The following is a 13,630-nucleotide window of genomic DNA, read 5'->3' on the forward strand; positions in this document are numbered from 1 at the left end:
TGCCGGAGTTTTATTTTTTCAGTGTTTTCATTATAATTTTAATTATTTCGTTCTAAATTTCCACTTTGTCTGTAAATTGATAAGCAGCTGAAACACTAATTTCTCTTACGGGATAAATAAAGTATGTCGGTCTGTCTATAATTGATCTGCTGAGGCTGCATCGCGTGATAATTTGCAGAGACTCGGTAACGACTGTCACCGTTTACCCAGAATGCTCTGCTGCTCGCTGCCACCACACACACGCAGATGTTTGCCAGCTGTGGTTCAGACGTCTCGGGATCCATTGCTGGTCTAAGAGATAAAACTCACTTTCCATCACAAAGGAAAACATATATTTGGAAATGTTTGAGAGGTTCTAGCACAGGGGTCGGCAACCCAAAATGTTGAAAGAGCCATATTGGACCAAAAACACAAAAAACAAACATGTCTGGAGCCGCAATGGAATGAAGGCAACACATGCTGCATGTTTCTATATTAGTTTTAACTGGGGGAAAATTGTTTCTTTCACTATGCATTTCGAGACAAAAAGTCGAAATGTTGAGAAAAAAGTCGAAATGTCGAGAAAAAAGTCAAAATTTTGAGAAAAAAAGTCAAAATGTCGAGAAAAAAGTCAAAATTTCGAGAAAAAAGTCAAATGTTGAGAAAAAAGCCGAAATGTCGAGAAAAAAGTTGAAATGTTGAGAAAAAAAGTGAAAATGTCGAGAAAAAATTGAAATGTCGAGAAAAAAGTGAAAATGTTGAGAAAAAAAAGTGAAGATGTTGAGAAAAAAGTCGAAATGTCGAAAAAAAAAGTCAAAATTTCGAGAAAAAAGTTGAAATGTTGAGAAAAAAGTTGAAATGTTGAGAAAAGGAAAAAAAGAAGAAAGGAGAAAAAAAGAAAAAAAAAGAAAAAAGCCGCGGGTTGCCGACACCTTTTCTAGCAGAACAAACATTGTAAACTTCTTAATTTGCTAATTCTTTTTGTCCGACAAAGATTTTTCAGGTTTTTTAAATACCTTAAATGTTTCGGCGATTCCTTTCTCCTTCATCAGAGTTACAAGAGGATGTGTGTGACCCGTCATTTATCAGCTGATGTTAAAAGGGAGACTCTGATGAAGGAGAAAGGAATCGCTGAAACATGAAAGGTAATCGGACAAAAAGAATGAGCAAATTTAATCGTAAATCCATAGACAAAATGAACTTTATTAAATAATTGTTAACTTCTGCTTTTAAAATTTTAACCGTTAAAAGGTTTTGGTTTTGTGGACCTGCCCTGCCCTGGAGATTAGAAACATTTAAGGAAATCCCGCCCCCTCTGTGATGTTAAAAAAAACTCTCCACGAGGAAGCGTTCCCAGCGCCGTGGAAACTCGGTATTCTACGCTGAGGGACGCTAACGCACGCGTTACCTCATTTTTGAGCCTCTGGGCAGATTTAAGATGATAATTCAGCATAAAACGACTTTTAAGACAAGTCTGGAAAACATGATGCAACAGGCTCATTAGCATTGTTAGCTTCAGCTGCTAGTAAAGGCTTGACCTCCACTGTCGTGTCGGTCGTCGTTTGAGCTTCAGTGCACAGCTCCATGAAGAGCGCACGACTACTTTCCACCCTATTCCAAGCGCGCCACCATCATTAGCAGTCTTCAACACAATAGCTAATTAGTTTTCTCATCTTCGTCTGCTTTCTCCGTCCCGACTCGTCTCAGCTAATCCGGGCCAATTATGAATAAAAGCCTTCTCGCCGGCTGCACGGGAGCGCCATTCGCTCGTGTGTTTCTGTGTGAGAGTCTTGCAACTAAAATAGCTCTGAATGAGGGTCTTATTTTTCTTTATTTTTTTAGTGGGAGCACATACCCCCGGGGTGGCCGGGATTTCTAAAGTCAATCCACTTGTTAGAAGGATGGCGCGGCGGCGGCGGCGCTGCTAATGACGGCCTGGCAGAGACTCCATTCTGGAAAGGGGCCTGCCAGAGGACAATGGCGGCGTTATTTCATACGTCCCAGCTGTATTTTAGAGTCTGCGTGTATCCGAACATCCTTTGTCGCGCAGTGGCACGCTGTGTAATCATTCTGGCGTGAGGTTTTTCAGACTTTCTTCTTCTTTCTCTCTCTCTTTTTTCATAATATTTGTCATCAGAGACTCTTAATCCCAAAGGCTATTCACAAACACGCGCACCCATCTCCGTCTGTACAAAACACTGACAGGTCCCGTCAGCGATGTGCGGACGATCCCCAGATTTCAATTCTCTCCGCAACAAAAGCAAAAGGACCTGCTGATTGAATCCGGGAATGTTTTTTTTGTTTTTCTCCCACAGTGGCGGAGAGGAGGGGCGCCTACATGCCGCAGTTCAACGGGGACTCGTACCTGGAGCTGAAGGGCCTGCAGCACTACGGGCACAAGCTGCAGTAAGTCCAATGTTTGTCGGCGCGCGTTAAGTCTTTATATGTATTACTGAACGCCGGAGCTCATGTAGTTTTCATGGGGCCGAGCTTGTTCGGCGCCGCCGGCTCTTTTTTTACGAGCGTGAGCTGAATTCATAATGAGGCTCACGAAAATAACTTCATCTACTTGTGAGCTTTTGCATTTTTAACAGGCTTGTGGTGTCTGGTGGGGGGGAATGAGGGGGCAGGGGTCTAAAGTTGCTTTGTCATGGAAAATTATGACTAAATATTGTCGTCAACGAACCTTTATCACCTCAGGGAAACGAGACGAAAATGCTGGTCATAACGATAATTAAATATATAATGCAATATCGTAGACGAATAAAAACGAGACTAGAATGTAGATTATGAAATAAAAACTGACCAAGACGAGACGAAATGTTCTACCAAAGATCCTTAATGTCCATGTTTTCAGTAGTTTCCTCTGGTTTAGTTCTGCTGCTGGGTGACGTCACGTCCCAGATTTACTACCAAAAACCCTGTTTTACTGCAAATATTCACTTTTTCTTTTTGTCAAATGACCCCAGAGTGGTAATATAGGGACCACTGCAGGCATGGACCTGTGCCTGATTCATTTATGCATTTCATTTGTAGATTATTTAACCGAATCACTGAAAAATATGACTAAATATCGTAGTCAACGAACCTCAATCCCAGTCGCTGCAGCGGGGAATCAGATCCAGAAGATGCAGCTGCAGAGTTAGCGGCTGATGCCGTTAACGCAGAGCTCTAGGTTCACGTCAATTAAAAACAAAGAGACATAGAGAAACACAGGAATCTGCTCTGGGGCTGGAGAAAAAGAAGAGACACTTTGGATACACTTTCCTACATAGACGTGGAAAAGAAAACACAATGTGTCGTAGAAAAAGAAAAAGATGGGGAGAAAAAATAAATATGTTGTAAACTCAAATTAGAGTCTTCTGTATCTGGAATGAATGTATTCTTGAGTCTATAAGGTAACAATAATATAATAATAAGATAACCTTGTTTGAATTGTAAAATGGGTTTGGCTAAATACAATCTTTGACTTAAACTAGACTAAAATGGACCTGCAGGCGACGATCCAAATCTCATAATCACCTGTTGTAGATGCTTTTATTTATATATATATATATATATATATATATATATATATATATATATATATTCAGTACAGACCAAAAGTTTGGACACACTTCCCCATTTGTTTGAATGAGAAGGTGTGTCCAAACTTTTGGTCTGTACTAAAGTTGCTTTCGTCAACGACAAATATGACTAAATATCGTCGTCAACGAACCTTCATCACCTGAGGAAAACGAGACGAGACGCAACGAAAATGCTGGTCATGTGACGATAATGATAATTAAATATATAATGCAATATCGTAGAGGAATAAAAACCAGACTAAAATGTAGATTGCAAAATAAAAACTCTGCTAAAATGTGTCTTCATTTTCGTTGACCGACACGAGACGAATGTTATAACAAAGATCCTTAATAAACATCGCGGCAGTTTGAGGCCACAAAATCACAGGAAAAGATAAATATGTTGTAAACTCAAATCAGAGTCTTCTGTATCTGGAATGAATGTATTCTTGAGTCTATAAGGTAACAATAATATAATAATAAATTATAGATAACCTTGTATGAATTGTAAAATGGGTTTGGTTAAATACAATCTTTGACTAAAATGAGACTAAAATGCTCAGACTTTTAGTCGATTGAAACTTGATACGACTAAAAGGAGAATGAACGTGACTAAAACTAATAAAAACTAAAATTATAGCTTGACCCAAAGACTAGACTAAAACTAAAACTGAATAGGCCTGTGTTGAAAAAATAGATTTTCCGATTCTAAATCGATTCTCATATTAATTCCTAAAAATCGATTTGTATGTCTAAATTTAAAATTTATTTATTTTTTTTCATCATTACATTACAACTTTTTTGTATTTTTTCTTTATGCCCAAAAAATAAATGTTTTGTTGGACACAATAATATAACTGGTGCCATGTTTTTGCCTTTAAATATGTTTAAAAGTATGAAAACATTAAAGTTTTCAATTATAATTGGATAAATTGTCTATTTCATTACTTTATTTACTGTCTTGGGGTAACATTAGCATAAAATGCTAAAAACCAAATTCTCAAAAATTAAAAACCGAAATAGACCGAAAACTAGACTAAAATGATCAGACTTTTAGTCGACTGAAACTTGACCCGACTAAAATGAAAGTGACTAAAACTAATAAAAACTAAAATGATAGCTGGACCCAAAGACTAGACTAAAACTACAACTGAAACAGGCTGAGACTACACTACGGGGGTCGGGCTGTTCTCACCGGGTTTTGTTTGACTCCTCCTGCAGTCAGAAGGTCAGCATGACGCTGGTCCTGATGGCCAACGACTCCAACGGTGTGATCTTCTACAACGGCCAGAAGTCGGACGGCCGAGGAGACTTCATATCCCTGTCCCTGAACAACGGCTTCCTGGAGTTCCGCTACGACCTGGGCAAGGGCCCGGCCACTATCAGGTTCTCGTGACTTTAAGACATCCCACGTCCCACCAACGTATGCCCGGGAGGAGACGCGAGCGGGCGGAGCCGCGGGCGGAGTCGTCCTTCTCATTGTGTGTGTTGATGTGTCTGCGTGCAGGAGCAGGGAACCCATCCAGATGAACGTGTGGAACACCATCGACCTGGAGCGCTCCAACCGCAAAGGGGAGATCATGGTTAACAAGAAGGACGCCGTCCGGGGAGAGGCACCAGTAAGAAACGGCGAGCTAGCGAGCTCCTGCTAATGGTTATCTTTGCTTTGGCCGATGCGCTTGACCCTGCTTCTGTCGGTGCAGCTCGCATCTCATCAGAAACACAGTCTGGGGCTTCAGTGTTTGCCGTAGTAGCAACTACTTCAGGACCTGGGGGTAGGGATGGGCGGTATGGACTAAAAAATGGATCACAATAATTTCTGGCATTTATCCCGATAACGATAAAAATGACGATAAAAAAAATACCAATTCAACTCCACCTTTTTAACTATAAATCTATCACCACATTCAGTCTTTGGAGCCAAAACACTGCTCTAAAAGATACTAAATGCTACTAAACGTCATCAATGGGAAGTTTTCTTTCTTTCTTTCTTTCTTTCTTTCTTTCTTTCTTTCTTTCTTTCTTTCTTTCTTTCTTTCTTTCTTTCTTTCTTTCTTTCTTTCTTTCTTTCTTTCTTTCTTTCTTTCTTTCTTTCTTTTTTTCTTTTCTCATATCTTTCTTTCTCATATCTTTCTTTCTTTCTTTCTTTCTTTCTTTCTTTTCTCATATCTTTCTTTCTCATATCTTTCTTTCTTTCTTTCTTTCTTTCTTTCTCATATCTTTCTTTCTTTCTTTTCTCATATCTTTCTTTCTTTCTTTTCTCATATCTTTCTTTCTTTCTTTCTTTCTTTCTTTCTTTCTCATTTCTTTCTTTCTTTCTCATATCTTTCTTTCTTTCTTTCTTTCTTTCTTTCTTTCTCATTTCTTTCTTTCTTTCTCATATCTTTCTTTCTTTCTTTCTCATATCTTTCTTTCTTTCTTTCTTTCTTTCTTTCTTTCTCATATCTTACTTTCTTTCTGGCTCATATCTTTCTTTCTTCCTTCCTTCCTTCCTTCCTTCCTTCCTTCCTTCCTTCCTTCCTTCCTTCCTTCCTTCCTTCCTTCCTTCCTTCCTTCCTTCCTTCCTTCCTTCCTTCTTTCCTTCCAAAAATCAGCTTTACACAAAAACGTCATCAACAGGAATTTATTGTTTTTACCGCGAGATGACAAATTCTTACCGTGGGAAACTTTTTGACGGTATATCGTGAACGATAAAATATCGCCCATTCCTACCTGGGGGCGCATTTTATCACCTTTTAATAGCTTTTTATTCTGCAGCAAATAATATCAAAGTAAATACGGCATCAGTCGAGTGCCAAATAGTTTTCTTTGTGTCATTATGATGCGCAACATATCCGACATTACAGGATTAAATACTACATACAGTGCCTTTAAATGGAACAGCAACAGTTCAATGCAAACAAATGACGTTATAATATCAAACAAAGTTAACTTCTGGTGAATTAAAAGAGAGAAAAAGGGGAAATATATGTGGAAGTAACAGTAATAAGATGCTCAGATTAAATTATGATAAATAACTCCAGAGGAAATGCATCCATTTCTCATTTTTCAAGTAAGATATTATACCAAACTTGTGTTTTTTGATGCCTTTATTAGTTTCAGTTTAACTTCAGCTCTCTGGTTTGTATGAACGAAAAAAGCAAACACGAGGCATCATTTTATTTGGCAATACCAGGTGATGTTCTGGATGTGCTGCTCGCTCAGGTAAAAGTGGGAGCCGCGGGTGCATAGCAACAGATTGACAAGCTGTCTTAATTTTGCAGCTCTGCTCTTCTTTTCTTTTCTTTTTTCTTTTTTTTTTGACTCAGCCTCGCAGCTCTCTCTCTCTCTCTTTTTTCTCACTCCCTGGAGATAAAAAACTCGGTCTTGCACGCAGATATCTAAAGCAGCCTTCAGTGCTGGTATACAGTCAGTTTTATAAATTCAGCCTTGGCTGCGGCGTCTGGGGAGGCGGGGGGAGATAAGGGAGATATCAGCGGTGAGGAGAGGGTAATGAAACTCTTGAGCCCCGCGCCTAGACCAATAAAGCAGGTACATGCCTCCAAATGAGGGCGATCTGATCGTTTGATTAGTCTCTAAGTCATCCAATTATATTAAAGGGTGTAATTTATGATTATGAACATGCACACTGTCAGCCCCATCATCGTCTATAAGATGCCAGCGTCTCTCTCTCCGTCTCTCTGATCGCTCCGTCCCTCCCCCGCTGCCTCCCATCATCGGGATGATAATTGTGTCTTACTCCGGCTGCAGAGGCAGAAAATCTTATTAAAAGAAGAAAGCAGGGCAAAGATGCACGGAGGGGGGGGGTGGCACGGAGGTCACGAGGGATGAGCCGAGACTAGTTATGGAGCTCAATGTAAAAGACTCCAGACTCCAGATCCAGTGTAGCTAATTCCCTCCTCCTCCAGCTCAAAGTACCAGCGGTAAAAAGCCCACAGGACAGGTACGTCCTCAAAAGTGGATGCGATGAAACACCAACTTTCAGAGATGCAGATAGAGCAGGGGTCGGCAACCCGCGGCTCTAGAGCCGCATGCGGCTCTTTAGCGCCGCCCTAGTGGCTCCTAGAGCTTTTTCAAAAATGTTTGACCTTTTTTTTCATTTTTTTCTTTTTTTCTCCTTTTTTTCCTTTCTTCTTTTTTTCCTTTTCTCAACATTTCGACTTTTTTCTCAACATTTTGACTTTTTTCACGAAATTTTGACTTTTTTTTCGACATTTCAACTTTTTTCTCAAAGTTTTTATTTTTTTCTCGACATTTTGACTTTTTTCTCAACATTTCACTTTTTTCTCTGATCTTTTTTCGTTTTTATCTTCTTTTTTTCTTTTTCTTTTCTCTTTTTTTCCTTTTTTCTTTTTTTTCTTTTTTTTGTTCTTTTTTCCTTTTTTCCTCTTTTTCTTCCTATTTCGTTTTCCTTTTTAATCTCGACATTTCGACTTTTTTCTCGACATTTCGACTTTTTTCTCGAAATTTTGACTTTTTTCTCAACATTTGTCTTTTTTCTCTGATCTTTTTTCGTTTTTATCTTCTTTTTTCTTTTTCTTTTCTCTTTTTTTTCTTTTTTTGTTCTTTTTTTCCTTTTTTCCTCTTTTTCTTCCTATTTCGTTTTCCTTTTTAATCTCGACATTTCGACTTTTTTCTCGACATTTCGACTTTTTTCTCGAAATTTCTTGACATTTCCTCTTTTTACTCAATATTTCTCCTTTCGCCATTTGCCTTCATTCTTAGGCTTATACAAGACTTTTCATTTTTTGCGGCTCCAGACATATTTGTTTTTTGTGTTTTTGGTCCAATATGGCTCTTTCAACATTTTGGTTTGCCGACCCCTGAGATAGAGGAAATAAAAATGTGCTTTACTTCTCATTTAACGGCCGGGTTAAGTGGCACTATTCACTCGCTCTCACGCTCCCCTCTTTTCATCTCCTCCTGACGGCACCACCTGCCTCGTGCATGGCCTTCTTAGATGTGCGCTGTATTTGCATTCACCCCCTCGCGAGGCTTTTGATTATATATGTACAGTATATAAAAAAGTAGTTTCCTCACATTTATCTTGCTTGTCTTTTATGTGCTCGTGACACTCCTCTGAGCCGCGGAGCAGCTATTTTTATGCCCCCGCTGATATGTGTTTCATGTGTTTTTGCACTTGCCAGGCTCTGCATGAATCTTCTGTGCACAGACACTTACTAGTCTTCCCCCTCTAATAACTCTCTTCCTCCTTATTTTTCTTTCCTTCTCTATCGTATGCTGTCTGGAAATAAGAAATCACGCAAGGTAATGAGACAAGTTCCCCGTCGCACCTTAGCCGTGTTTCATTTGAGCCGTTCACCGCGTCCTCTCACTCTCATCCTCTCCATGCAACAACAGCACAGACGGGGAAAAGAAGGGGAAAAAAGACGCGTCTGCAGAGCCGCAGGAAGCTTCTTTTCTTTTTTTTTTTATGAAAGTGCCAGTTCTGTCGGGAGGGAGGGAGGGGAGATAGATAAATAAATAAATGAAAACTTTGATGAGCTCATACATGCGCGCGCACGCACAGCGCCGAGGAGGAGAGATGCTGTTAGAAGAGCACGGTTTGGCTTTCACCTTGGTCCATCTGCTGCGGAGGAGGCGGGAGGTGGGAAGGAGGGAGGGAGGAAAGGAGGCAGCCATCTTTAAGGCAGCCTTTGTTTTAAGCAACAAAGAGACGTCTTCATTAGCGGCGGCGTGGGCGGAGGAGATATGGCGGCGAGGAAGGACGAACACCGCAGGAAGACGAGGAGGTGCTGAGCCAAGCCGGGCTGTTCTCTCGTCATCTGCTCTCACTTGTGTCGCACGCGGGATCAATCCTCCCCGACATCATCCAGTCACTCGCTCTGCGACCCGTCCACTCACCTGTGAGGTCGTGTGCAAATATCAGTGCCCCCTCCTTCCATCCCTCCATCCCTCGAGCCCTGGACTTAGTTCAGAGAGAGGGAAACGTAATAAAATCATGTGAACATAGTTGGTCTTACAACCTCAGATGACATTAAACCTTTATCAAAAATAAAACAAGAATGTGGGTAATACTAAGTATGCCGTGTGGATCCACCTTTAGCAGCGGCAGCTTGACGTAGCTGGTTCCTGCAGGACTCGATTCTTTTACTTTTTTTAGCCGACGGCAGGTTTACTGCTGCGCTTCAGATCTTTGTCGGTCCGTGTACTTCACGGCCATCCGTTTTTTGTTTTGAAATGACAAAATAAAAATAGAGAAATGATCCAAAATAATCAGTTTCCCATCTTTTGTTTTGATAATAAAAAATGGAAAACGGATCGTTATCCGTTATCCGTTATCCGATTCCATTGATGTTTGAAAATCGAAACTGGGAATTAAAACAGCGAGTGGAAAACTCTTTTCTCTATTTCCTATTCGTTTCCAACGGGCAGTATGTTAGAGTTCAGTACATGTTATTGATTGGACGCTGCTTTTTTTTGGACGCTGCAGCTGAACGGACTGTCACAACATCACTGCAGTTTCATGACGGAGTGAAGACAGATTACACATTAAACTTATGTTTCACTCCCAGGTTTCATATTTGATTTATTTTCTGTTTCAACATTAAAAAAATCTAAAACTGTTAATTTTCAATCTGATCAACAAAAGAACCAGAAACAACTTTCTTCATTTATTACTGCGCATGTGCAATCCCCCCATTTGTCCAATCCTTGTTTTCAGTATCCTTGGAAACGAATAGGAAATAGAGAAAAGAGTTTTCCATTCGCTGTTTTAATTCCCAATTTCGATTTTCAAACACATCAATGAAATCGGATAACGGATAATTGATAACGATCCGTTTTACGTTTTTTATTATCAAAACAAAAGATGGGAACGGATTATTTTGGATTATTTCTCTATTTTTATTTTGTCATTTCAAAACAAAAAACGGATGGCCGCGAAGTACACGGACCTTTGTCCTTTGCTATCGAACAAGGAGGCTCAGGTTCTGGGGTGCTGAAGAGTTCATGGTTGCAAAATAACCCCAAACCATGACCCGTCCACCGCTGTGCGTGACAGCAGGTACGAGATGTTTCAGCTGAAACGCTGTTGGGCTGGTCTTCACTTGACTCTGCTCTGGCCTCGTTTGTCCAGATGCTTTTTCGCCAACTTCAGTCCCGCTAAGATGTTGTTTTTTATTGTTGGTTAGTTTTAAAACCAACAAATATTTCTTCTGGCCCTTTTAAAACGAACCACACTTGTTCAGTTTACGTCTAATGGAGCTGTCATGGACTTTAATATTTAACATGCTCAGTGAGGCCTGTAAGGTCCAGGAAGTAGCTCCTGGCTTTATTTTACTTTAATTTCGTTCAATATATTTCTTTGTAACTGATCTTGGGAGCACGTTTGCTTGGACGTCCACTACGGGGGAGATTGACAACTGCCTTAAATGGTTTCCAACCTTTTCCAGCTGCACAATTGCTTGGAAATGATTGTTTTACTCGTTCCAGATTGACGTGCAGCATGCATTTGTTCTCTTAAAACCGGGGGTTACCGTATTTTCTGGACTATAAGCTGCACCCGCTCTATTTTAAAAAAAAGATATGCAAGCCGCAGATATTTATGTTGTTAGATTAGATATTTACTACATGTACAGAACAATTTTGAACTGAAAATGATGTACATGTATATACTAAATAGATCCAATAGAACCAAGAGAAAATAACCGGTATTTATTTATCTATTTATCTGTTTGAAATCTGCTTCTACCTACTTCTATCTGCTAAAGAAGAAGTAACGTATTCTTCTTTGCATTTATTTTGTCTTAGTTTTGATTCTAATTCCGGTTAGCGCTCCCCCTAGCGGTGGAAGAAAAATCCACAGAATAGCTGCACCTTTGTATAAGCCGCATGGTTCAAAACCTATGAAAAAAGTAGCGGCTTATAGTCCAGAAAATACAGTATGTCTTTCCCTCTTGGCAATGGGTAAACACTGACCCATTTCAAGAGCAGCAAACACAGATCATTAGCAGTACCTGGATGCAGCTTTACCCTCTTGGATCCTAGCAGAAAGCGGTACTTAGTATTACCCACACGCTTTTTGTTTAGTTTAGTTTTTCACTTTATTTGTGGTAAAAGAATAATGACATGATGATTAAGTGCCACTTATTATGTTTATTGTGTATTTACATCAAATAACACCGAAGTGAAGGGGGTACTAACTTTTGCACGACTTTAAAACCAAACATTCACCTCCTTTCATCCGGCTGGGAATCATCACCTGTGTGAGGAAATAATAAAGGGGCCGTTTCACTGCATGACGTTTCACTTCGTCTTAGAAAAGGAGCTTTTACACGGTGGATGATGAAACCCGGCGGCAGCGGGCTCGGTACTGATCCCCGCCTCCTGCAGAGCAGTGATGCTCTCACCGAGAGCCCGAGGTGGGAAACTTCGCCCTGCAGTTGGCGGACACTTTTGTGCAAAAAAGCCCCCCAGGCGTCGGACGCAGCAGCGATCGGCGGCTTCGGCCCGAGGTCCCGCCCCGGTTCTGCTTAGGCCGTGGGCCAGAGCCCAAAATTTCACTTGTCAGTACCACTCAAGGTGACCAAACTTACTATTTTTGAAAATATCCATGTCTATAGATGATATTTTGGTATAATAACCCTTCCTGAGTGGCAGCTGGATCAGAGTTATCAGCTCATGAAGTTCAGAAAATTACATTTTAGATGCTGCTGCATATCCTGGTTTAGACTCATGTACAGGATTTCTGTCAATATTTCACAATATTGTCTTTGGTATCATTTTAAGCATTCATTCAAGCTAAGATGTGAATCTTTCTGACCAACATAGAGGTCACTGCAGCTCTTTAAACTATCGACAACACACATTTTTACACAATTTTCGCCTAAATGATATACTATCTTTTAGCCCTGTGTTATCTAGGAACAACAGAGACACAAAATACAAAAACTGGAATACTCACAGGACAATAAGGATTCAGGAAATGTATAATATACCCCTACTATACTGTTGTTACTGGTCATTGTGAGCGTTAAACTAGAAGAGCATCATTAGGCTCCTATGAAACTATAAACAGACACTAATGTCACAAACTGGTCTTTATCTGCAAATACACGACATAAAGGACATAACAATGAGATAAGGAACCAGCTTAGTTTTAGAAACAACATTAGAACACAAAATACAAAAAAAATAAATAAATACAAAAACGTGAATACTCACAGGACCATAAGGATTCAGGAAATGTATAAAACACCCAATTTAGAATCATCAATGAACCTGAAGGGGGTGGTAACTTCATGAGCTGATAACTATGATACAGCTGCCACTAGGGCTGTGCGATTAATCGATTTTAAATCTAAATTGGATTTATTAATCACAATCGATGTTAAAAAAGGGAAAATCGGAAAATCGATTTTCCTTTTTTGCAGCTGGCTGCATTACAGACAGAGCTCGTCTAGTCATCTTTGTTTGGTCAAGAAAATTGTAAATGTTGTCACTTTACTAAACTTAAGGAGGATTTACAGTATCTTTCAATTGCACTTCATTCCCAATAGGGAAATTTGTTTGCTATTTTTCTTTAAAAATAAAGATAAAATATTTGAAAACAATTTATTCAATTGTCTTTTGTAGTTTTACCAAAAAAATCGAAATCGAAATCGAAAATCGGGTTTTCAGAGAAAAAAATAGGGATTTTATTTTTGTCCAAAATCGCCTAGCCCCAGCTGCCACTCAGGAAGGTTATCTTACTAAAATATCATCTATAGACATGGATCTTTTCAAAAATCATAAGTAAGTTTGGTCACCTTGAGTGCTGATATCTGGTCTGGCCCATGGACGATGCTGGAAGCAGCTCGGGGTGCAGCGACACAGACCCCCCCCCCCCCCCCTCCTCCGGGCTTCGGCCCGCTCCACATCCCCGTCCTAAATAAGAGCCGAGCCCTCGCCAGCTCGCCTGTTTATTTGTCCCCCCTCCGTTTATCCCATCCAGCAATTAACTCCACTTTACCCCTCTGGCAATTACTGCCCTACATAAAACAGAGATAATTAATTCCTTCCCTCTGAAGTGGGCCGCAGAAAAGAAGAAGAAGAAGAAGTAGAAGAAGAAGAAGAAGAAGAAA

General features: G+C 40.0%; 1 protein-coding gene across 1 annotated transcript in view; it reads left to right on the forward strand.

Moving 5' to 3' along the window:
- The window catches only part of LOC133457451 (agrin-like), a 74,292-nt gene that overhangs the window by 39,443 nt on the left and 21,219 nt on the right, over positions 1–13,630 (forward strand). Inside the window, exons 9-11 of the mRNA XM_061736761.1 lie at positions 2,295–2,385; positions 4,767–4,931; positions 5,053–5,164. Coding sequence (XP_061592745.1) covers positions 2,295–2,385; positions 4,767–4,931; positions 5,053–5,164 — 368 coding nt within the window. The remainder of the gene's footprint in view (positions 1–2,294; positions 2,386–4,766; positions 4,932–5,052; positions 5,165–13,630) is intronic.

Source organism: Cololabis saira, chromosome 12 (genome assembly GCF_033807715.1).
Source record: "Cololabis saira isolate AMF1-May2022 chromosome 12, fColSai1.1, whole genome shotgun sequence".
NCBI classification, from domain to species: Eukaryota; Metazoa; Chordata; class Actinopteri; order Beloniformes; family Belonidae; genus Cololabis; species Cololabis saira.